This window comes from Cucurbita maxima, unplaced genomic scaffold (assembly GCF_002738345.1).
Source record: "Cucurbita maxima cultivar Rimu unplaced genomic scaffold, Cmax_1.0 Cma_Scf00003, whole genome shotgun sequence".
NCBI lineage: Eukaryota > Viridiplantae > Streptophyta > Magnoliopsida > Cucurbitales > Cucurbitaceae > Cucurbita > Cucurbita maxima.
Genome location: NW_019272019.1, coordinates 1,927,060 through 1,952,717, shown reverse-complemented (window position 1 = coordinate 1,952,717; position 25,658 = coordinate 1,927,060). Strand labels below are relative to the sequence as shown.

Below are 25,658 nucleotides of genomic sequence, written 5' to 3'. Positions count from 1 at the left end.
TTATTGATTTCCCGCTCGCCTTAGTTTTTATATACAAAGCAGTATTTGTTATCGGTGGACTTGTACTGTTACAAATGATATCAGAGTCGGATTATGAGTGGCGTGTCGATAAAGACATTAAGCTTCGAACCAAAGCAGATAATATCTGCTCGTGGTTGACTTGATCTATTACAAATGGTATCAGAGTTGGGTTATGGGCGGTGTGCCAACGAAGACATTGGACCCCAAATGAGGTGGGTTGTGAGATCCCACGTTGTTTGGACCGGGTCAAAGTGGATAATATCTGCTAGTGGTTGTGATATGAACCAAAAAACATCAATCATACAATATACTTCAATGACGGTGTGAAGAAAAAAGTTGTCAAAATTATCAAAAGATGTTTCAATGCATGTCACATTAAAGAAGAGTAAAGTTTGATTGTTATAAATTTTGGGTGGGTTACAATTTAGAGTTTTTAGGACTTTTTATTTACTTTATGTTACAATTACATAATGGTTAATTATGACCATTAAGGATGAATGTTACAATTCTTGAAATGCCTAGTAGTTTCATTTTGAGGCTATATAAAGCCATGTATGTTGTATGTGTAAGAGACTTGAAAAATGTAGTAAAAGAAGCATTTGTGCTATTTCTTTAGCCAATGGCTAAGTTTCTTTGCAATTCTATGTAGTTTAGGTTGCATGTAGAATCATTCAAGCTCGACATGATCAATCTTGCTTGTGGAGTGATTCGAATCTCAAACAAGTGTTTGAGATATTTGATCAACAAGAATCATTCAAACTAGACATGATCGATCTTGCTTGTGGAGTGATTCGAATCTCAAACAATGTTCTTGCCTTGAGATATTCGATCAACAAGGTAATCCGAATCTTACCCCCCTTGTAGTGGTTCCTTTTCTTATCAGGTTGGCTTGAACTGCTACGAACTATTGTGAGATCTTACGTTAGTTAGAGAGGAGAGCAAAACATTTTTTTATAAGAGTGTGTAAACTTTGTACTAGTAGATGCATTTTAAAACTGTGAGATTGATGATAATACATGACGGACCAAATCAGACAATATTTGGTAGCGGTGGGTTGCGGCTGTTACAAATGGTATAAAGTCATGTTCTAGATGGTATGTCAACGAGAATGTGATTGGTACGAAAGTAAATGAAAGGTTTGCACGAAGGCTTTTTCTTTCTCATTCCGTGCCTCGGAAGTAAAAATATAATTTTTAAAATTAATAATAAATTATGATTGATTCGGTTCAGTTCAATATAGTTATAGCAAAAGTAGTATCGACGTCTTATAGATTATTTATTTATTTATTTTTACGTTAGTGATAAAAATTCATGAAATAAAATATATTAAGATATTTTTATTAATTTAGTCTTATAATTTATAATATTAAATAATAATAATAAAAAATACATTTATTATTTATTTGTATTATTTTTGGTTCGAACGAGGACCAAAGTCTCCCAAAATTTGAATTCGCTTCGCCCGCTACTCGCGAAAGTCTTTCTTCTTCGTCAGAAAACCCTCCATTGAAACTCAACTCTTCTTCCTCTCTGTTACTCGAACAGTTCGTCTCTTCTCTCTCTCTCTCTCTTTTCATGGCCATTCTGTGAAACATGGCGGCGATGGAGAAGCTATTTGTGCAGATCTTTGAGAGGAAGAAGTGGATCATTGACCAGGCCAAGCACCAGACCGATCTCTTCGACCAACAACTTGCGTCCAAGCTCATTATCGATGGAATTGTTCCTCCGACTTGGCTCCACTCGCCTTTTCTTCATTCCAACATTTCGCATTTTGAAGGTAACTTCGCGTTTTTGTCATAATTTTTCATTTCTTATGCTCCATGTTTAGTTAGGTCGAAGCAAGAATTTCTCCATTTCGCAACTTTTTTGCTCAATTGGTTTCTTTTAGGTGTAGGAGTGAGCAGAAATTTTGTTCCTGGAGTTGAGGTCCCACGGTCGCCGCTTCAGACCCATCGTTCTAGTTTGAATGAGGCATTTGTTGCAAACAGTGGGGAGGAATTGCAGCAAAGGTCGAATGAAGATGCTGGTTCTTTAAACGATGATTTTGATGCAGGAATTAGGCCTCCAGTTTTACCTCAGTGCGATACAAGTGACGCCTGTGTCTTAAATTGCGCAACTCGTGTTGACACGAGTCCTGTTTCTCCCCAAGGTCGAGGAGGCGTAGTTTTAGAAAACTACCAAGATCCTACTCTGTCACGGGCACGGTTACATAGATCTAAATCTAGGCAAAGGGCTTTAGAGTTGCGTAATAGCGCGAAATCTGCTAGGTGCCACTCCCGGTATGAGAACAAGAATGATTCCGTTGCTGATGGGCTCGGGGGATCTGCTATTAGTTTGCTGCAAGCTGATGACGAAGATGAATCATTGGCAAAGCCTTCTAGCAGCTGTAAGGGAATTGGTTCTATGGAAGAGGAGACTAATGTTTGTTGCGAGCAGAAGAATATCTCTATTTGCTCTGATAAATCTAGGCAAAGGGCTTTAGAGTTGCGTAATAGTGTGAAATCTTCTAGGTGCAACTCCCGGTATGAGAATGAGAATGATTCCGTTGCTGATGGGATTGTGAGATCTGCTATTAGTTTGCTGCAAGCTGATCACGAAGATGAATCAGAATTGGCAAAGCCTTCTAGCAGCTGTAAGGGAATTGGTTCAGTGGAAGAGGAAACTAATGTTTGTTGCGAGCAGAAGAATATCTCTATTTGCTCTGATAAAGTTACAATAGTTGGAAGCCCTGGGTTGCAAAGTAGCTCTATTGATTTGGTTAATTCTTTAAATATTTACTTAGAAAATGAAGGGTTATGTGTAGCGGAAGGTTCAATGCAGAATTCTTATAAAGTGAATGAGCAATTTGACTCGCCTAGAACTTCTTCGGGAAAGATTGGATACTGTGAAGAAGGGCCGGCATGTTGCAGGAGCCAGGAATCTAATTTTGATAACGCTGAACTGTCTAGGATGCAATGTAGCTCTTTGGATGTGGATAAATCTCCACGCATTCCCCCTGAAGATGGAAGAGGGTGTCCTATAGGAGGATCAAAATTGCATTCTGATCAAGTGGACGAGCAACTGGACTTGCCTAAACCTTCTTCTGACAATGTTGAGTGCGGTGAAGAGGCAGTATTAGTAGACTGCAGGAGCCAGGAATGTAATCTTGACAATGCTCTACAGTCCGAGTCACAACGAAGTTCTTTGGATGTGGACGATTCAGCATGCATTGATGCCACTGATGGAAGATTATTGGACTTGTCTAATCCTTCTTCTGGCAATGTCAAATGCCGTGAAGAAACTCTTTTAGGACATTGTAGGAGCCACGAATTTAATTTTGATAATGCCCGAGAGGCTGGGTTGCTATACAACTCCCAGGATGTAGATAAGTCTTCATACGTCCACTCTGAGGACGGACGATCATGTCCTAATGGAAGTTCAGAAGTGCATTCTGATGAACTGAAAGAGCAATTGGACTTATCTAAATCTTCTTCCGACAATATGGAGTGTTGTGAAGAAGAAATATTAGGAGATTTCAGGAATCAGGAGTATAATTTTAATAATGCTCAAAAGTCTGGGATGCAACATAACTCCCTGGATGCGGATAATTCATCATGCTTTTCTTCTGAAAATGGAACTTGTTCTGTTGGAAGTTCAAAACTACATTCCGATCGAGTGAGTGAGCCGTTGGAGTTGTTTAGGTCTTCTTCTACCAATGTTGAATGCCATGAAGAAGGACTAGGAAACTGTAGGACCCAAGATTGTAATTTTGATAATACTGCAGAAAAGTCTGGTTTAGACAAAATTTCCAGTTCACCAATAACGGAAGTAAGGGAGAAAACATCAGATAAGAAGCCCTCCACTTCCGTGGATAACAAGAGGGATGTTAATGAAAAAGAAAAATGCAATTCATCCCTTCACATGCCTATACCGCAGATTCAGGTCGACTCATTGAACGAAGACGAATATGATAAAGATGTATATGAATCTCAAAGTGAAAAGAGATATGATAAAGAAGTAGCTACTTGTTCTTTGCTGCAAAGTGATGAACCTGCAGAACAGAAGATTTCTTTGAAAGACGGAGTGCCGAATTTGCAGTATTCCCATGAAAATGCAGTTGAAATTCAACTAGTGGATACAGACGATGCATCAATTCTGATAAGAGATACAGAAACGTTTAGAGATCAAATGGTCATGGCTCCTTGTGTTCCTTCCGCTGGTGAGGGGGATAGTAATTTGGAGCAGCAACTAAAAAGTTCAGGCATAACTCAGTGTGAAGATTCAGATTCCTTTGAGGGTTGCACTGATCACATGGTCATGGCTCCTTGTGTTCCTTCCGCTGGTGAGGGGGATAGTAATTTGGAGAAGCCACTGAAAAGTTCAAGCATAACTCAGTGTGAAGATTCAGATTCCTTTGAGGGTTGCACTGATCACTTGAATGGTAACCATCATTACTTATCAACTGAGTGCCAGACTGCAGAGACATCAATAGAGTTAAAAACTTTCAGCTCAGTTTTGAGGGCATCTAGTTCCGACCAAAAGGAGATAGAGGTTGAGCTGCAATTGGACAATGGTATTCCAGCGTCTTTAGGCTTGAGGAGTGAGCAACTTCAAATTATCAACAGGAGTCCCATAGATAAAAACTTGATGCAGGAATTTGACACTGAAAAACCTGTCCTTGAACTTCAACGATTATCATTTTGTGAAGAAGGTTACCAACAACCAAATGTGAGCATCGGCCCCATTGAAATGTTGCTATTGGAAAAAGAAGCTCACATAATTCAGGGGTCTGATTCTTCACCCACGCTTCCAGTCAAAGAGGTATGTATTACAACGGGAAGATTTTTCTAGCTAGTGTTTTTAAGTGTGAACTGCAATAATCTCTTAGGCTTAATTGCTGGATGCAGGAAATTTTTTTTGAAGGCTTGAAGCACACGATAATAAAATATACTTTAAAATACATATAATATTAAGAACTAGCATGATGTATGAGGTATAGAAAGTAAGAGGTATTTGATACCCCCCTCCTTTAGGTCATTAACATTTCTGTTTCTTGCTTTCGTTTTTTGTGTTCTTCTGGGTAATAACCATTTTCTGTTTCTCATTTTCAAGAAAATTTTGGAAAAGAAATCTGCTTGTTTCCAATTTTTCACAAACATTTAAAAGTAGTATTTAAAATAATTTTAACTAATGAAGTACCTATGAAATATAAAAAATTGAAAATATAAATATAATTTTGAATATTTTACTTTCAAAAAAATTATATTTTCAAGTAGAATTTTCATTTTGTTATATCAAATGTTAGAGAATAAGAAGTCAGACCAAACACATCTATAATTCTTTTTTCTTCAATAAAAAATGAAGGATTAGAAAAATAACTGCCAAACACATTTTATTTCCGTATCAGAAAATGAAAAACAAGAGATGAGACATTGTCAAACATGCCTTGGCAGGTTGACTATTAAAAACAAACATAGTTCATGCATAGTCTTCAAAATCTTTAAAAATAAACTACAATATCATGAGGCAGACCCAGAACCAGTCATCATCACCAAGTAGGTTCTCACCTCCAATTTTTCCATCATTAGACTTATAGCCTTCCGTTTTTGTTTTTCTATCGTTGAACTTATAATCTTTTGTATTTTTAACCATTAGACTCTATAGCCAAGTATTTCCTTCTTTAGTCTAGTTATTTTCATGTTCCTCTAGATCTATAAATGAAAAAAGAGGGTGCGTTGGGTAAGTTAAACAAAGGAGAACCAACAACCTTTTTTTTACTTCTTCTTCTTCATTTTCTTTTTAAACTTTTCCTTTCTTGATTTAATTTAATCATAGTTTCCTTACTTAGCTTAATCGTGAAGCTCACTTAGGCACACACTTTTGTTGAACAAAACAATTATTTTGGTGTACTTAAGAAGTTAAGATCAAACAATTGAACTATGTGTTGTTTTCAAGTATATTGATCTATTTGGTGAAACATTGGTATACTAAAATGCATATCACGTACATTTATTGCTAAAGTACCTGTGGAAGAATGTGAAAATAATTCTTCCAATTCATATAACAAAAGTTGATTTTGTTCTTTTTAATATGTTGTTTTCTGCATACTGTTCTTGAAAGGATGGGGCCATATTTAGGAAGGGAGATGATGGTGGTCATTCTGTTTGTGCTTTTATTAGGGTATAACGTGAAAATAATTCTTCCAATTCATATAACAAAGTTGATTTTGTTCTTTTTAATATGTTGTTTTCTGCATACTGTTCTTGAAAGGATAGAGCCAGATTTAGTAAGGGAGATGATGGTGGTCATTCTGATTGTGCTTTTATTAGGGTGTAATGTTCATTAAATGCTGACGTATCAGTTTCTAACAAATTTCTAGGCAGGGATTTGATTGATTTTTTCCTCCTTTTTTACTTTTTCTATTTACTTCACGATCTTGTTTCTTTGTGCATGATTGACAGGACCTCTCTCGGTTCGGAAGCAATAACAGAGGTACACCATTGCAAAATGGTATGCTAGAGAGCCAAAGTTTGGTTCCCGAAGAAAATTTTCAGTGTGGAGATATTGAACTTCCTATGGATACTGGGAAAACTGATGGAATGGAGGAAAAGGGGAAACTTACTTTGTGCTCGCTTCATACTCCGCTTACCCAAACTTCTCATTATCTTGGTGCAGACAAGGATATGCCTGCTTTAGAGGGGTTCCTAATGCAATCTGATGACGAAGAGCCATGCATTTCTGTTGGTGGAATCAACTTTGACAAATTAGATCTTTCAAAATGTATGATAGAACGTGCTAGCATCTTGGAGAAAATTTGTAAATCTGCTTGTATGAACAGTACATTATCCTCACCTTCAGAAAGTTTTAGGCTGAACAAGGTGACAGATTTGTACAATTCTCTTCCTAATGGTCTACTAGAGTGCATGGACTTGAAGAATAACCTTCTGATGAATGATCAAAATAAGCTACTGAAGAATGGTAGTAACTTTTTGAATGGAGAAGTCAACTGCTCTCCTCATGGGTCTTCTTTTGATTGCCTGCAAAGCTTTAGCAGTCATTCAGCTGGTGATCTCAGGAAGCCATTTGCATCTCCGTTTGGTAAGTTGTTGGATAGAAATTCATTAAATTCGTCAAGTTCTGGAAAACGAAGCAGCCAGAACATAGAGCTTCCTTGCATTAGTGAGGAAGCTGAGAATACCGATGAGATTGATAACGAGTTTTCGAAGGATATAAGATCGAGCAAGCGAGCACCACTTGTTGACATTACAGAAGATGCAAATGTCAAGGTAACAGTTTCTGAAGCTGCGACGGTTGCTGATAGATTGAGTTTAGAATCTTTAATCATCGAACTCAGCAACACAGGGACTCATATTGGGACCAAAGAGAATCTGGGAAACCAGAAAAGCAGCAAGAGGAAATATGTGAATGAGGCTGTGAGTCGTGATACCTTGCCAGGAGAAAACGGTGCTAAAAGAGTCACTAGATCATCCTATAATACATTTAGCCGGTCAGATTTATCCTGTAAAAAAGATTTCAGAAAGGAAGGTCCTCGATTCTCTGAAAAGGAATCCAAGCATAGAAATATCGTGTCCAATATAACTTCTTTTATTCCTCTTGTCCAACAAAGAGAAGCTGCAACTATTTTGAAAGGTATGTTTATTTATTCATTTTTTAACTATATCCGGCATTCAATATTGACGTACATAGATTGATCATGAACCTTAAACATTTCTTGGATATAGTTTGAACATCGTGTATCTGATGATCTGTGTATTGTCTGAATTGTAATTTATATTTTGTAACTTGTGCATTCCTGTAGGGAAGAGAGATATTAAGGTGAAGGCCATCGAAGCTGCTGAGGCTGCAAAACGTGTTGCAGAAAAGAAAGAAAATGAACGTCAAATGAAGAAAGAAGCCCTGAAACTTGAAAGAGCAAGAATGGAACAAGAGAATTTGAGGCAGATTGAACTGGATAAAAAGAAGAAAGAAGAAGAGCGGAAGAAGAAGGAGGAAGAAAGGAAGAAAAAGGAGGTTGATATGGCAGCAAAGAAAAGACAGAGGGAAGAAGAAGAGAGGAAGGAGAAAGAAAGAAAAAGAATGCGTGTTGAAGAAGTTAGGAGACGATTACGAGAGCATGGTGGGAAGTTACGATCTGATAAAGAGAATAAGGAAGCAAAACCCCAAGCCAATGTAAGATGCTATATGTGACAACGTTTGAACTTTCCTTGTGCTTATGGGCTTTGAAAGGTAAAAACAGCTTATTATTTTCTTCTGTAGGACCAAAAACCACGTGACAGAAAGGGATGTAAGGATGGGACTGTCAAACTGGTCAAGGAAAGTGGACATGACAGCTTTCACAAATTCTCGGTTACTGAGTCTAAGACTACTTCTACAAGCGATGCTGTGAGGGGAAGCTTTGTTGTGGAGGACTCACAACCAACGAGTGTTGATTTTCTAGAGGCAGAGGTAAATTGCTTTTGTGAGTGCAAATTTCCAAACTATATGACGGGATTTAGGTGAAAAGTTATATTCCCATGATAGGAATGGGTAATTAGCTAGTATCCTTCCATTTTCCTAATCCTCACCAGTCTTCTATCTCAAAATATCACATATATATTTTTGTGATATTGTGAGTGCAAAGTTCTATTCCCTGAGGTTAATTGCTTTGTGAGTGCAAATTTCCAAAATATATGACGTGATTTAGAGTGAAAAGTTATATTCCCATGATAGGAATGGGTAATTAGCTAGTATCCTTCCATTTTCCTGATCCTCACCAGTCTTCTATCTCAAAATATCATATATATATATATATATTTTTTTTTTATAGAATTGTCATGATCTTTTTGAAGGATAATAGATGGAGGAACTACATTGAAATCTTGTGGAGGTAATTTTAGTGCTATATCTGAAAGATTTTGGCTTCTAGATGAAGTAGTTATTGGAATTGTCCTAAGATATTCTTTTGTAGATAAACAATAAGATATTTGAGAAAGTACAGAACTCACAACACCTTAGGCTTCCAGCTGGTTTTAGATCTTAATCCACTAGAAACATGGAAGTCATTTTCTAGAGAATTAAAGCTTTATTGATCTTGCTGTGTCCTGTTACATAGTTTGTATCCAAAGAAAATTAATTCTAATTCATCTATAAGTTCTGTGGGACTTGAAGAGGAAATCATAGTGAAACCTGGAAATCTAATTGAACCAAGAATTTCAGGACACCATATAGTAATGACGTTTGTTTAACGCGTGATCCTATCATATGTAACTAAATGAATATGAGAAATGAGATAATTTATACGATTCAACTTCCTTGAGAATTTGAATACATTGAAAAATACTGTTTTTCACTCCAATTGCAATCCAACGTAAATTGTGTTGTTCTCTTCTGTCCTAAGATTACTGCCCAAGTATTTGGTAGTTTAAGGTGAGAATTAGTTGGCAAATAAAGATAGATCTTGCTTGGTTTGAGCAAAATGGAATAAATTTTTTACAATTGTATTACACTTTTAGAGGTTTGATATTAAATCGTCATTTTGCTTGGATGATTTTTCCTGTTCTCCTTTGAGCTTCATATGACTGTAACCTAGACAACCATTTCTATAGGCACTTGAAAATGTGATGGAACATAGAATCTACGAAACAAGTGAAGAACAATCATATCAGATCTCTCCTTACAAAGCTTCTGATGATGAGGATGAAGAGGATGACGATGACGGCATACAAAATAATAAATTTGTTCCTTCATGGGCCAGGTGTGTAGCTGGGCCTCATGTTTTCAAATAAGGAAATAACAAATGTGATTTGAACTCCAATAATGCAATTTAGTACATTTTGCATTTATCTTGTCAAAGATTATCCTGAAGAACATTTCAAATTTGCCATTTTTTCTGTTAGAACTAATATCTTCATACTTTCCTTATGCAGTAAGGATCGCTTAGCTGTTCTTTTTGCTTCCCATCAAAAATTGGATCCAGAAATTATCTTTCCACCGAAAAGTTTTTGTGACATAGCTGAAGGTAAAATTAACGCATAAAGATGGTTGCAGCTTTTAATCTTTATTAAATAAAAACACACTGAGGTAGTTTAACTGTTTTGCAGTTCTCTTGCCTCGACAACATCAGTTTAAATAGACAATAGACCGAACCTTCACAATGTGGATAGATTTTTTATCTGCAACACAAACATTCCCCTTTCTGCCTGTGCAAGAGACTTGCCTAGGTACGTTTTTTTATTAAACTGCTGTTTTTCTCTGACTTGAACATCATATTGTGATTTATCATTTTTGCCTTGTTTAATAAATTAGTTGCAACCCCACTTGTTTGGACTTCTTGGCATTTGAGGATCACTGTTCGTAAAGTAGGCCCATGTACATAACATCGACTTTAGTATTTGAGCAAATCTTTTGGCCACCCTTCCCTTGTTTCACTTGGTAAATAGGCTTCTCTCCGGAACCTTTTTTCACTTGGTAAAGGCGGATGCTATCAGTCGAGAATCTTTTCTTGCAGATGCTATTGGTCGAGAATCTTTTCTTTACTCTCCCTTCAAACACCGTAAACGAAGAAAATGAAAGGATGTTCGTGCGTCTTTGCTCCTTCACCTATTTATTCTTAAACTGTAAACTCAGTGGGTTTGCTCCTTAGCTTTGATTTTTTCTCCTTCACCTCGTAAACAAGGAAAGACTCAAGATTAATTCAACTAAACTCAATCACTTGAAGAACTGTAAACTCTGTCTTCGTCTCCTTCCTTTCGTCTTCTTCCTTTTCCTCTCCGTCTCTTTTCTTTTCTTTCTCTTTTGAAGGATAGATTTAGTTACCTAGTATCTAGGAGATTTAGTTACCTAATATCTAGAGATTATTGTATCTAAAGATTATTATTTAGGTCTATGGTTACCAATAACTAGAGATTTATCTTTATCGTGTTATCTTATTACCTATTATTTATGGATTTATTTAGATTACTAGTATTTAGGAAATTTAGATTATCTATGGATTTAGACTTAGTTAGCCTGTAATTCTCTGAATAATAATAAGCCAGCTAATTTAGACTTGCAACAGTTTTTATTTACGCCATGTCTCATTGAAATGATAGAGTGCTATACTCTGTGGCAGATTTTGCTGATTAATTTCTCAAGGAATTGCTGCTCAGGTGATTAGTTTCTTGCTGCTCTATAACTCTGAATAGCTAAATTGAGATGATCATTGTACAACTACGCAGCTTTATATGTAGGGTCAATTTCTTAGCACCAAAATAAACTATAAAACCCGGTTCTCACCACCCTCCTTATGACTGGATATCTCAACCATGAAACAGTCGGGGAAAAGGCTGTAGTGAATTCTTGGTGTTAACCTTCCCTTCTTTTGCTTTGGGGTAGGCAGGGGGAGGATTTAGGTTACTCCTGTTACAAAGGCAGAATGTAATCTGCCAACTTGTAGGTGTAAAGCACTAGTTTCTAACATAGCTTCTCTATGTACAATTTTTTTTTAATATATTATCTAATGAAGAATATGGAAGTGCAGATGCGATTGTTCACAACTTTAAGAGGAAAATTTTGATTATATTCTAGAAAAAGAAATAAGTAACCTTAACGCCGTAACGGCATAAGCAGTGTTACCTAGGTTTATGTCTAGGCAATCATAGAATGAATAAACTTTGGTTGGAATCCCTATAAGGGAAGTAAGATTTAGATTACTTTGTTGATTGAAGATCTCGAGACAAGAACACTTGCTTGAGATTCAAATCCTTGATTTTGTCAAGCTTGAATGATTCTCATGCAACCTAAACTATATAAAATTGTAAATAAACTTAGTTGTTGGTTAAAGGAAACAACAAATATTTACTTTATAAAGATACCATACATGGCTGTATATAGTCTCAAAATGAAGACACTTGACTTAACACGAGACATTTCAAGAGTTTTAACCTTCATATTTTATGACCACAATTAGCTACGGTGTAATTCAGTGGCTAATTGTAACCTTAAAGTAAATAAAAGTCTCAAAATACATTAAAGAAACATAATAACTCTAAATTATCATTTATCATAAATGAAACCCTAGTTAAAGTAAAAGCCTGATTCTTCTTAATGTGACATTAATGTTGTATGATTGAGATGCCTTAGTTATCAAATGGATTCCGAAGATTCAGTACGGAGCCGAAACTAGATTTTTCTATTGTATCTTGTTCTTGCTTTGATAGAATCTTTGCTTATTTTTCCTTTTCCTCCCAATAGGTCCATTGCTTCGAAAAATTATGTTATTCCTTAAGTAAAAGGAAGAACAACCACAAAAAATAACTCCAAAAAGAACGATGGAAAAACATAAAATCCAAACTGTGAAGATGTGTCTTTTGATAAGGCTTCGGTATTTGATTTGTTCTTGTTAGATTAAATTCACTGCATAAGCATATCTAAGGTCAGTTCAATATGTTTCTGTAGCATGTCAGTAGAGCTACGATCATAGATCAGGTTGCAAGTGCCACATAATTTCTTTGATTTTGTCTTTGTACAATAGTTTTTTTTCCACTGCCATATTTGCTTTGACAGATCTTACTAGTTTTGTTTCTCCCATTTTCTTCGAGGTTCCACATTTTGTGTTGTTTTAGGGGTAACCGTTCAAGTTCATCGCTAGCAGATAGTATTCGCTTTAGCTCGTTACTTATCGTCGTCGCTCATTGTTTTTAAAACGCGTTTACTAGAGAAAAGTTTCCACACCCTTATAAGAAATGTTTCGTTCCCCTCTTCAACTGGTGTTGGATCTCACAATCCACCCTCTTAATGCCCAGTGTCCTCGTTGGCACATCGCCCAATATCTGGCTCTAATACCAATGCCCTCGTTGTAACAGTCCAAGTCTACTGTTAGCGATATTGTCCGCTTTGGCCTATTACGAATTGCCGTCAATCTTACGGTTTTTAAAAATGCATCTAGTAGGGAAATGTTTCTACACTTTTATAACGAATGTTTTGCTCTCCTCTCCAATCAATGCAGAATCTTATAATAAGTTATTGTGGGGGATGATTTTTCGTTAAGATTAAAGAAACATATTAATGAGAGAGATACTTACAAAAATAAGTAAATAAACTTTTTTTATTTATAAATTTTATTCTTTTGGGATTTTGTTTAATTCAATCTACAATATTATCCAAATAATTGTCGATATGAATATAATTCAGCAGGAATTGACATATTTCTCTCGAAGAATTGAGGAGCTTAGAGATTCAAATTTTCTTACCTCACATGTTTATATTGTCAAACGGATTAATATATTTTTAATGTCATGAGTCACAATCTAAGCTACCTCTAACAACCAAAATTCTTGGACGTAGATTTTAACCACTACAATTGATTTTAAATTATGTGATACGAATGACTTTTTTGACCTCACATTGTCATTATTGAAATAAAAAAAACTAGTACATCTTCGATATTAATTTGTCTCGAGATAAAATATTGCCCGTATAAAAACATCAAAACTTTATAAGATTTTTTGATATTGACTTGCACTTGAGCCTTGACTCGAACAACTTTTCAAGGCAAACTTTAGGAATAACTATCAAGGCAAACTTAACTACTAACACTCAATGAGCCACCGATTTTTCGATTTTGACTTGCACTCGAGCCTTGACTCGAACAACTTTTCGACATGGTCTTTCAATGGGAGAAATGTGAATCAGGTTGACGGAAGAAGAGAGAGCACACTCCCAACAAAGACAAAGAATCTCTTTACCCATCAATCGGGTTGTGCTCTCTCTCTTCTGTCAACATAAATTCTCCTACGAGCGTCTCCAAAAGATCTCATACCAATGGAGATAGTATTCTTTGATTATAAACCCATGATCATTTCCTAAGTTAGCCGATATGTGGGACTTTTATCCAACACCTCCCCTCGAATAAAGTATGCTTTCCCTTAATCAACGCTCGACTCCTTTTTTTTTCTTTTGGATTCTTCGAACAAAGTACACCCTATGTTCGATACTCTAGTCACTTTTTGACTATGCGTTCGAGGCTCACAATACTTTGTTCGACATTTAAGGATTTGCCAATCTATTGACATGACTAAGTTTAGGGTATGACTCTAATACCATGACAAAAATCACTAATTTTTCACAATTATGATATTGTCCACTTTGAGTATAAGCTCTCGTGGCTTTGCTTTGCGCTTCCCCAAAAGACCTCATACCAATGGAGATAGTATTCATTGTTTATAAGTTAGCCGATTTGAGACTTTCATCCAACACCTCCCCTTGAACAAAGTATGTCTCTCCTTAATCGAATTTCGACTCCTTTTTTTGTTTTTCTTTTGAAGTCTTCGAACAAAGCAAATTTTTTGTTCAATACTCTAGTCACTTTTTGACTATACCTTCAAGGCTCACATACTTTGTTCAACATTTGAGGATTTGCTAATCTAAGACTGTATACCATGTTAGAAATCATGATTTTCCACAATGGTATCATATTGTCCACTTTGAGTATACGCTCTCAGGGTTTTGCTTGGGCTTCCCCAAAAGGCCTCATTTCAATGAAGACAGTATTTATGATTATAAACCTATGATCATTCCCTAAATACATTCTCAAAATTAGTCGACGTGGGACTTTCATTCAACCGTTAGAGTGACGTGGGAACGAGAAATTTCACAAAAAAAAAGAGCAAAATGAAAAAAATTACCTTCAAAATGATAGCTTTCCCAAATCAAAGATGAACTTAAAGAAGCTCTCTGAGAGAGAGAGAGAGAGAGAGAGAGAGAGAGCCAATAGAACAGTTTTTGTGGTGAAGATAACAACAGGGCCATTTGATTTTGATTTATTGAAAGGAGCGTGCAAAGTCAACAGCCAATAGTTGACCTTTCGTACGACATATTTAATATTATGGTCTAATATACACCGCTCTCCATCACCACTTGCATCGGTTGCCTAAACGAGTTACCCTATAACACATACACGTGTCAGGTGAGCATTGCAAAATGGGTGTCTCGGACTTCTTTTGCACCCTCACCTATGTATCGGAGGTTGGACATAGGATTGGTGTGGAATCCTTAAATAACTTAGCATGGACATGGGAGGGTTTATGTGTAACGACTCAGATCCACCACTAGCAAATATTGTCTTCTTTGAACTTTTCCTTTCGGGCTTCCCCTCAAGACTTTAAAACGCGTCTGCTATGGAAAAGTTTCCACACTCTTATAAATGGTGATTTATTCTCATCTCCAACCAAAGTGAGACATCACATCATGCCTCGATATAACTCGGATGAATAGATTTTTAATGATATGATCGATACGAATCAGTTCTCGATAGACATGTCCAAACAAACAATGATGACTGAAGACATATGGTCAGTTTTAAGTTTTATTAAAAGTACGAAAATTAAATATAAATATTATATAAAAGTGCGATGGTGACACGTGTATATATATATATATATTATGTTATGTATTATTGATAAGTAGAATCTTTTAAAATAATTATAAAAAAAAACTTTGCTAACCCAATCCAGCTCGAAAATAGATGGCTGGGTAGGTTGAGTTGTGAACTCTATTCAGGTTGCTCGGGTCATCATTTACCAACCCAAATTTTCGAATTGGTGCAAAACATTTTTCTAACCCAACCCAACTCAACCCGTGTATACCTCTAGGTAAAACTAGTAAGGATACGATGATTCAGGCTCCGAGAATATGGTGTTATTAGGGCTTCTATTTTATCGTACCGAAAGGCCCAATGAATTGAGATTTCCTTATTGGGCTAGATCATTACGAGATAAACGAATCATTTAGGATGAAAAGGATGAGCTTTAAGAGAACGATTTGGAGTTCTTGCAAAGTGGAACGGTGGAATATTTTTTTCGAATGTCCGATCGAAAATTATTTGAATGATTCGTATAAAAGTTTAATTATTATAGAATATAATTGAGTAATATTATTACAATAAATATAAATTTATAAATTTTAAACCATTAAGAGTTAAATTGGGATTTTTAAATGAATGAAATTCGCTTATAAATAAATTAAATATTTTTATTTAATTATTTTAGTTTCAATTTTGTAATAATTAAATAAAAAGTATTTTCTTTTAATAATAATAATAAAAATATATATTTCGTTTTATAATTTCTTCGTGTGATCGTATCCAATAAGCCCACTTTTAGCCCAATTTACAAAAGTCGCCTCCCTCTCTCTCTCAATCCATCGGTGTTGTTTTCTCTCCTTGATTGATTTGAAATTCCATTTTTTTTTTCCTCGGAAGCGTTTCTCTCTCTAGAATTCATGACGGTATGTTCTCGTTTGATGTCTGCGCCTTAAGGATATTATTACAATTTTGATTTTTTTCTTTGATGTGCTTTTCGATCGGTTCGAGTTTTGCTTCCTGTTGAATTTTCGTTTTCTGATCTGATTCGCCACTTTTGATTTGTTTATTCATTTGATTTCATTAAAGATTGTCCAATTCTGTGTTTCTATGGTTTCCACTTTGATTTTTTTTTTTTATTCGTTTTCCTGAGATTGATGTTGATTGATTCTGGATTAGTTATATTGGGCAGAAATCTGGATTTTTGTGCAAGATTAATTAATTTCTTGAGGTCGTTTCTGAATGAATAATTCTGACCGCTGCATTCAAATATGTACGTAGAGTTGGAGGGAACTTTTTAATTGGTCTATTTTGTTTTGTTTGATTGATTAATATCGATATTTTCAACATCTGTTGCTATAAAGCAATGTTGTATGGTAATAAATGATGGTTGTTAGATTCGTTGTCCGATTGGGAAGGTAAGGCATCAGATTCACCGAGGGTACATCTTGTTGTTCTTTCTTTTTGTAGGACAAAGGTCGGCCATTGCCAAAATTTGGCGAGTGGGATGTTAATGATCCGACATCAGCTGAGGGGTTCACCGTGATTTTTAACAAAGCTAGGGATGAGAAGAAAACAGGCGGCAAACCTGATTCACCTGGAAAAGTTGATGCACAGGGCAGGTCTGGAGCGGATCCTGCCAAGGCACCGCCTGTGAGATACATTCATAATCCTTTTTCTATTGTGCTATTGAATGGTGGTTATAGCTAGCATCTCTATTGATATTAAAGTAGCTGGCATCTAAATAATCCTTCTTTTGCATCTTTGGACAATTGTTTGGTTTATTACTGCCAATGAATTTCTGAGAGTGTTGCTTCTGATAGTGTGGGTGTGTATATATATGTACATATATCTGGGTTGAGCTCTGTTCAAACTTTTGGGAAGTATCTTAATTTGGAATTAAAACGTGCTGGTTAAGTACCCAGAATTAAGCTTTAAGGAGAGATGAAACATGATATCACACCATTTAATGTAACAAAATTTGAATCTCTTTGATTTTATATACCTTGTTAGGTACTGTATGTTCATGAAACATGAATTTCCTAGTTTTTTTTATCTTTGAGAGGGCTCTGGTTCTTGTTGCATAAATGTAGGCCGTCGAATGTAATGACTCGATCTCAGTTCTTGTTGCATAAATGATTAATCTGCAATGTTACCTTACATATTGTATTTACAAGTTTTATTTGGCCTTTTTTCCCCTCGTGGATGATTATCAGAAGAAATGGCTTTGCTGTATCCAAAGTCTCTTTGATTTTATATACCTTGTTAGGCACTTTATGTTCATGAAACATGAATTTCCTAGTTTTGTTTATCTTTGAGAGGGCTCTGGTTCTTGTTGCATAAATGTAGGGGGGTCGAATGTAATGACTTGATCTCAGTTCTTGTTGCATAAATGATTCATCTGCAACGTTACCTTACATATTGTATTTACAAGTTTTATTTGGCCTTTTTTTCCCCCTCGTGTGGATGATTATCAGAAGAAATGGCTTTGCTGTATCCAAAGTCCCCCTGCTGAATCTTGAGAAGGATTCGTTTAGAAGCCTTGGTTGAAAAACAATATTATTCTGTAATTGTGCTACTTTGGCTTCTCAAAGACGATGAACTTTTCATGGAGCCCTGATGTTCCTGCTAAATTTTATGCAATTTCATGTAAAGCTGAGTGTTATTGTTGTGGAGGAAAAAGTAAAGAAGACAAACATGTATTATATTTATATGATTGATATGGTGGTTTTTTATTATAGGATACAGTTGCTATTCTGTCTTTGCCTTTGGTGTGAGCTGTAAAGCTTTGCACTAGACATGATGTATAATTGTGGCTGGTATAATTAATGTATTACAACCTTTTCTTTTCTTGGAAGACAGCCTTTCCCATAACATAAATATTTACTCGACAGGGAAGATTTGAACCTACGACCCACCAAGAAAAGACATTTGATGTCTGGCTTAGTTCTCCCATAACACACAAACTACACAAACTTATAGACACTTGAGAAAATACAATGAATTTATGGTATTCCAAGTTCAGCCAAAAGTTGCAAGGAATGATTAGTAACCTTGGCTTGTGAAGGCTTTCCCCCCGGCCCTTCAATTCTAGTATGACTCTGATTTTGCAGTTCTTTCCTCTGTAGTACCTCGACGTGACATGAGCGTGCAAGAGGTTCTCAAGAATCTGTTTTCCTTTCTTTTATAAGGGAGATTGCAATTGGAAAAAGAGGACGAACGGAGAGGAATAACCAATCGATAAAGGAACATGAAACCATTCTGTTTCAATAGAGGTACGAGAAAGGATTGGGGGCAATGAAGTAGGTGAAGTGGTTATGACTGTTGCGGAGGCTTTGATGGTTGCTAATTGAAGACCGCATAAGTAGGAGGTCTTCATAAACACGTTAAAGAGCTCCTGTCTCGGCAGGTCACCTTTTCAAGACTGAGAAAGGTGAACATCTAGCGCAGTGCGCCTGGCAAATGGCTTGATTTTTTCATGATATACCAATTAGAATGGAGGGCTTTTACAAACCCAAGAAAAGAAAAAGTGAACAATACTTAGCTATAAAACCCAAGGTAACAATTAAAGTAGCAATGAAAAGGCAATACAAGTGGCTAGGGCCAATGTAAAGGATTTAATAGTCAGGGAGCTTGGTATCTTGCCTTTATCTGTTCTAAAGAAAAGCCCTTCGTACAAAGGCCAATTAATTACAACCAGAGTTCCACACAGAACAACCTGCAAAGCCATTGCTTGAAAGGTCATAACCAAACCACTGCCACTCTCTACTGCTTTCTTCACCATCCCAAGAAAGCACAGCAAATTAACCAATGAAACTGTTGCTATTATAGTAAACATTGGAGAGGAAGCTCCAAATTCCATGATCTCCTTTTCATATCGTTCCGAGGCTTCTTGATCGGTCACTTTAGCTGTGATTACAAACGCTGAATCCGACAATCCAATTATCTTCAAGACAGTATCGATAAGAGCAAAGAGATAGGAACTTGTTCTCTTGTATAGCCAAATCCTCTGTTCATTCCACCAACCCAAGATTGTTCCTCCAGCCAACAAATACTCCACCAAACTACCAGCATACTTAGCAAATATCACATATGTGAAAGGTATCAGCCAAGGGCTTGAAACCTGAGTGCACAAAGTAGTCAGCGCTCAGTGGTAAGTCGGCCAACAGTTTCGGTTCGTATGAAGTGTAAGAGAGGCAGGAAAGTTATGTACCTGGGGAAACAAGGGAATGCCTCTGAGGAGATAAAGTGAGGGGATTATGGAGTAATATAATGTTGCCAAGGAATTAACAGCCCAGAGACAAAAGGTACAATATCCCATTCGTAGGCCTAGGCTGATCTTTCCACGAGCATACCGTGCGGGACTGTACCTCGAAAGAAGAATTTGGAGGTCACCTTCCGACCATCGCTTATGTTGAACTAGTGTCTGGATTAATGAGGTTGGTGCAACACCTAGGAAGGCTCCCCTCTCTGGATTGCAGTAAATTGATTTCCATCCCTGGCTTTGTATTGACAACCCTGTTATAACATCTTCTACAGGACATCCATATCTCAAACCCATCTGCAATTAAAAAGTTGATGATCAGACTCAGAAATGTGAGAGAGGAATGTAATATAAGGAGAAACTGGCCTCTTTTCCCCATTCAGTGTTCTCTTCATATGAACAGCTTGCTAGATGCTTCGATTTTTCTTCGAGTTCATTTACATCGTCTCCCGAGTTCCTATAGTCCTTACTGTTCCAATCATTTCTGTATCCTTTGCTGTACTTTTTACCACATAGAACATCTCTTCTATGAAAGCAGCCTGTTCCAATATATAGAGGGCCTCCAAAACTATCCAAACCGGGCAGTTCGACCTTCACAGGACAAAATCATTTACATTACTGGAACTAAGTTACCATAAACTTTTTGAACTTTCTGGACGATATCGACTTACCTCATTAATGACCCGTAAACTACTTGCATAGATCTCGTTCTTGGTTATGTTATCAAACAATTGTGGAAACTGCACATATGCAATCTCATGGCCCTTTTCTTCATCCATTAAGAAGCAAAGTGCATCTCTTATGGCATCAGAGTTGTTTGAATACATATCACAGTCTACATTGAGTATGATTTGCCCATTGCTGATCTGTGACGAGACCCTAAGCTGAAAATGGAACCAATGACAACCAGGTTAGGTACTTACATCAAATGTGTGGAAACGAGTGATAATCGGTGCATTAGCTTGATATTAGGTGCTATTTTAGTATTCTCATCGATGTCGGCTTCTGTGAAGGTTATAGATTAGTCTGTCTCTCTATATCTTTACATATTCATGTAGATAATTACCAAGGCATTCATAGCTCCAGCCTTGAAGTTATGGAAATATCGAGGTCTCTTCTCACGAGCCAAATACACCAAAGTTGGTAACACAGACCCTTCAACGTCCTTAGCTTTTGGATCTCTTCCATCTATGACTATCTGGGATGTTGAGAACAGAGAATCAAATATTAGAAAGACTGTGCAAAGATTTAAGATGATTGTAAGGTCCAAGCAACAGATGTTACCTGAAGGAACGTATTGTGGTCTTTACGAGATGCATAGGATTCCCACTGGGAAAATCCTTTGCTACTCGACTGTATTTCGTCAGGAACCCGGCCTAGTTTGACTGCATAATTGATTCTATTCTCCATATCCTTGTATAGTGTCTGCAAAAGAAGAAACCATCCAGGTAAAGGCAGCCATTAATAGCGTTGTGTCCTGTGATCCATAGTTGAGTTTTTGATTCAGAAGCAATAAGGCTTGATTTTCCTGGATGTAAAATAACCTGAATGAAGTCCACTTCTTTGCCCTGATGATCTATGTGTGAGGCAAAGTAAGCTGCAGGTGACCTTGGCTGGATGTTGAACTTCTTGCAGAATGGTATCCAGTGCTTTGCAAATTGAGAGGCCTCCATGAGAGCATAGTAGGTGAGCTTGGAGCTTGCGTCGTCGGAGAGGTACACGCTGAGCTTCTCAGGCGGGTAATCGTATGCCATGACTGATAATACTGTGCTGATGACCATAGCTGGTGGCTCCATCTCCGGATCTGCTGTGCACACAAATATGTCCACTCCTGGAAACTCTCCCTCATGCCTGTCATCAACAATACCCCTTTTCAAACTTGGCATAAACCAACTGAGAGAAACTAAGACAGAGAGAGAGAGCCTATTCCACAACAATATCCCATTTCCAAGCATCAAAGAAAACCAGTAAAAGGAACAAAGAGGAGAAAGTGACAGCTTGTTTCACAACATTATATTGTGTTGTTTTATCCACCCCGCTACCGCAACTACTAGCTGATATTGTCCTCTTTGAGCCTTTCCTTCTGGTTTTCCTAAAAGATTTTAAAACACATCTGCTAGGGAGAGGTCTCTACCTCCCAGTTCTCCTTTCCAATCAACGTGGGATCTCACAATCCACCCTCTTAGGGGCCCAATGTCCTCGTTGGCACACTGCTCGGTGTCTGACTCTGATACCATTTGTAACAGACCAACCCAACCACTAGTAGATATTGTCTTCTTTAGATTTTCCCTTTTGGGCTTTCCCTTCTGGACTTCTTCTCAAGATTTTAAAACGCATATGCTAGAGAGAGGTTTCTACACCCTTGTAAGGAACGTTTTGATCCCCTCTCCAACCGATGTGGGATCTCACAATCCATCCCCTTTGGGACCCAGCGTTCTCGCTGGCACATCACTCGGTGTCTAGCTCTAATACCATTTGTAACCGTCCAAGCTCACTTCTAGCAGATATTGTCCTATTTGGGCTTTCCCTTTTAGGCTTCCCCTCAAGGTTTTAAAACACCTCTGTTAGAGAGAGGTTTCCACACCCTTATAAGGAATGTTTCGTTCCCCTCTCCAACCGATGTAGGATCTCACAGTTTCAAAGCGTCTGTCAAAAAGAGGTTTCCAAACCCTTATAAGGAATGTTTCATTCCTCTCTACAACCAATGTAGGATCTCACAGTTTCAAAGCGTTTGTTAGAGAGAGGTTTCCACACCCTTATAAGGAATGTTTCGTTCCCCTCTCCAACCAATGTAGGATCTCACAGTTTCAAAGCGTTTGTTAGAGAGAGGTTTCCACACCCTTATAAGGAATGTTTCGTTCCCGATGTAGGATCTCACAGTTTCAAAGCCTCTGTTAGAGAGAGGTTTCCACACCCTTATAAAGAATGTTTCGTTTCCTTTTCCAACTAGTGCAGGATCTCACAGTTTCAAACACCTTAGAATCTAAACTAAGTGAAAGAACATAAGAGAAAGAAGGGAGAGAGAGAGAGAAAGAAAGTGAAGCCTTTTCCACAAGCAATATTCCATTTGAAGAGAGAGAGAGGCAGACCTTTGTGAGAGCTTGTGTTTAAAGGTGCGCCTACGAATTGGATTCCAGCGAGGAGCCTGAGTGATAACCCAATAAAACCCAAACCATATCTCAGCAGCAAACAAACCAAGCCAACCCAATCTTCTTCCTCCTCCTTCTGCTACAAACTTCACTCTGTAACTCCAAATCAAACAAATCCCCACAAAAATGGAAGCTGCAAATACCCTATAAACAACTCTCCCCTTCACTGCTTTCGTCTCAAACAACGGAGAATACCCTTCACTCTCCATGGTCTCTCCCCTCTTCCTCTCTAAGCACCAATGAATATATACCCTTCAATGGTTTCTTACATTATACTTGCAATAAGCTTGTTTTCATCCACCTTTTTCAATGTAAATTATGCAGGAATGAGAAGTGAAGGATTGAAGATCGGTTGATTGATTGATGAGTGGTGTCCAAAGACTTGCATCAACAAGAAGCTAAGGCCATGGGCATGTCCAGGTGATGAAGAGGTGAGCGGCGGCAGGGGCAGAGCAATGAGCAGAAGAAGCCATGACAAAAGGATGCCTCAGGTATAAACAACAAAAATGATAAAGGGAGATGATTGGATTTGGTTCAGTCCATTTCTTTATACAATTTCTTGTTGGTTTAACTTTTTTCTTCAAAAAAAAAAAAAAAAAAATGTTTGATTTGTCTTATTCATATGTTGATTTTTATTCTCTATTTTTTTTTCTCTCTCTCAAATAGAAAAAATCTTGTGATTCATTAGTGTCGAAATATGGAAAATTAATAGTTCGTGGTGTAGAAATAATAGTGTGAATCAACTGTAAGTTACTCGTGAATGTTGATTATCAGTAGATATTAATATGAATCTCTTGTAAAGCTAAAGGATGCTTAGTAGTTAGATTGTTGATGTCGTAGAACAAGAAAATGAGACCGTTTTTATTGTAATGATTAGATCTGACGTTGAAAACTTGAAGGACTAAAATGAAGCGAGGTGTTAGAAGAAAAAATGGATTGTTTCTTGAATTTTGAAAGTTTAAATAAAAATAAGCATGTGATTAAAATTAATTTGGTAAAAATTTAATTTTCATTTTTTGGATACTATAATTTATATATNGAATTTTATGAAAAAAAAAAAAAAAAAAAAAAAAAAAAAAAAAAAAAAAAAGTTCCTCGAAGTTCTAAGCAATGAGATAAAGAATGAGAGGATATCGGGCCTTCCAATGACCGTTTTTGTTTTGGTTTCCTATTTAAAAAGAAAAAAAAACAAAACAAAAAACAAAGACCAAAGACCAAACAAATGAAGACAAAAAAAGCGTCGTTTCTTCTTTGTGATGTTCCTTGCACGCTATCGAGACTGAAACGGAGAAAATGATGTGGAGGGTAGGATAGACGAGTATAATTTGTGAGATCCTATATTAGTTGGAGAGAGAAATGGAACTGGAACATTCTTTGTAATGGTGTAGAAACCTCTCCCAAATAGACTGTTTTAAAATCATGAGGCTGATTATACATAACGGGTCAAAGAAAACAATATCTACTAAATAGACTGTTTTAAAATCATGAGGCTGATTATACATAACGGGTCAAAGAAAACAATATCTACTAACAGTGAGCTGTTACAAAGTTACACTTTCTGGTTGTTGAAGGAGCAGTTCAATCGATCCAATATTTGATTGAGTTAGGTCGAGCAATTGATTCATTTAGATAGGTTTGGTCCATCCTGACTTCTTGGAGTTTGCTTAAAATTGGACTCAAAAGCATTTGTTTTTTTTTTTTTTGTCATTATTGACGGTTGGAAACTGAATACTAGCACACGAGCTCCGTGGTCTATCTCTATGTGTCTGTTGGAATTGAGCTAAACAATCCTTATCTAGAACAACTCGTGAACAAACATGTTAGGATCGCATAACTCACATACTCAATATAGATAAAGAATACGAAAAACAAGAGAGAGAAAACGCAAAGAGAAAAATATATGTAGTACCATCAAGATGGTAAACTCCTTGACGGCTAAAAGTTCATATTGATGACTTACGGTATGTATAGTTACAGAGAATACAATAAATAAAGAAATCATATTTTCAAAGCTTCAACGAGAAGAATAGCTTGTTTTGTTTTACTATATGTTCTTTCAATTTCTCATAGCGTTCGTTACTTTTTTTTTAAGCATATTATTTGTTTTTAAATTTTAAAATCGTTATTCTTATGTAATGACCCTGATTAGACTGTATACAAAAAGTCAATCGTTTAATTTTTATTTAGTATCTCGGGTTAGTTTAGAATATCAACCCCATGTCATTATTATTAGGTCCATCATCGTTCCTATCTCAATTAAAGACGTCTCGAAGAAGTTAACGATCAATCCAACCGATATTAAATTCAAATATGATAGATCATTCATCGAAATAAAATACTAAATTATTGGAAAGATTAAAAAAATGATTAGAAAAATAAAGATTCCATGTTCATATTTGTCCAAGACCTGCCCCATTCCGAACACTAATATTATTCAAATGTAAGACATGGGATGTGAAAATCTTTTTAAGAAAAACATGTTTTTTTTTTCTTGATTTGGTTGTGTTTTTTATATTATGGTTTTCAAGATATAAGTATTTTTTTTTATTAAATTATTCTCCAAACCCTTAAAGGGTCGGCTCGAATCTTTTGGGAGAGAATCTATTTCGAACTGTTTTTATATTAAACACGTGTGTGAATTTTATCGAATTTGAACATTAATCATAAAATTATCGAAAAATATTGATCGTAATTCAGTTTTTCACCTAATACTTCAAATGCTCTGAATGAATTTGAATTTGAGTTATAAGGTCGTGTACACATGCCCTTATGGGCTGGGCCATATACGTGCTACAATGTCAAAAACGATGGGAAGCAAGGCGGTAACGGGGAGAAAATTTTGGAAAGATTGCTTCTTGCTCTCTGCAACTCAGGAGCTACCATCTTTTTTTTTTTTTTTTTTTTTGTC

At 36.5% G+C, this 25,658-nt stretch overlaps 3 protein-coding genes and 2 long non-coding RNA genes across 7 annotated transcripts; 3 read left to right on the top strand and 2 right to left on the bottom strand.

The window, feature by feature from the left end:
• The first annotated feature begins 1,460 nt into the window (after positions 1-1,460).
• Positions 1,461-11,397, top strand: LOC111476581. Of its 2 annotated transcripts, none has more exons than XM_023120301.1 (9): positions 1,461-1,798; positions 1,916-4,821; positions 6,462-7,650; positions 7,820-8,190; positions 8,278-8,466; positions 9,606-9,754; positions 9,927-10,018; positions 10,101-10,220; positions 11,111-11,397. In XM_023120301.1, exons 1-8 carry the CDS (start codon positions 1,615-1,617, stop codon positions 10,130-10,132), a joined length of 5,112 nt encoding a protein of 1,703 aa, XP_022976069.1. In that variant the 5' UTR covers positions 1,461-1,614; the 3' UTR covers positions 10,133-10,220; positions 11,111-11,397. The 2 variants fall into 2 exon arrangements, with proteins under 2 accessions (XP_022976069.1, XP_022976068.1); XM_023120300.1 differs by having other exon boundaries at positions 1,910-4,821.
• Positions 11,398-16,107: 4,710 nt separating this feature from the next.
• Positions 16,108-18,194, top strand: LOC111474733. 2 transcript variants are annotated; one of them, XM_023119659.1, is made up of 3 exons: positions 16,108-16,263; positions 16,808-16,990; positions 17,815-18,194. In XM_023119659.1, the coding sequence occupies exons 1-3, from the start codon at positions 16,258-16,260 to the stop codon at positions 17,857-17,859; spliced, it is 234 nt and encodes a 77-aa protein (XP_022975427.1). In that variant the 5' UTR covers positions 16,108-16,257; the 3' UTR covers positions 17,860-18,194. The 2 variants fall into 2 exon arrangements, with proteins under 2 accessions (XP_022975427.1, XP_022975420.1); XM_023119652.1 differs by lacking the exon at positions 17,815-18,194 and adding an exon at positions 17,554-17,670.
• Positions 17,384-17,806, bottom strand: LOC111474756. Its single transcript, XR_002716153.1, has 2 exons — positions 17,751-17,806; positions 17,384-17,493 (listed from the first exon to the last, which is right to left on the bottom strand). It is a non-coding gene; the product is annotated as an uncharacterized LOC111474756 (long non-coding RNA).
• Positions 18,195-18,569: 375 nt separating the features above from the next.
• LOC111474725 (cellulose synthase-like protein E1) lies at positions 18,570-23,077 on the bottom strand. Its single transcript, XM_023119642.1, has 8 exons — positions 22,691-23,077; positions 21,146-21,452; positions 20,886-21,026; positions 20,668-20,799; positions 20,273-20,485; positions 19,968-20,192; positions 19,551-19,898; positions 18,570-19,460 (listed from the first exon to the last, which is right to left on the bottom strand). The coding sequence occupies exons 1-8, from the start codon at positions 22,957-22,959 to the stop codon at positions 18,903-18,905; spliced, it is 2,193 nt and encodes a 730-aa protein (XP_022975410.1). The 5' UTR covers positions 22,960-23,077; the 3' UTR covers positions 18,570-18,902.
• LOC111474747 lies at positions 22,746-23,433 on the top strand. The gene is made up of 2 exons (XR_002716151.1): positions 22,746-22,960; positions 23,075-23,433. It is a non-coding gene; the product is annotated as an uncharacterized LOC111474747 (long non-coding RNA).
• The last annotated feature ends 2,225 nt before the right edge of the window (positions 23,434-25,658 follow it).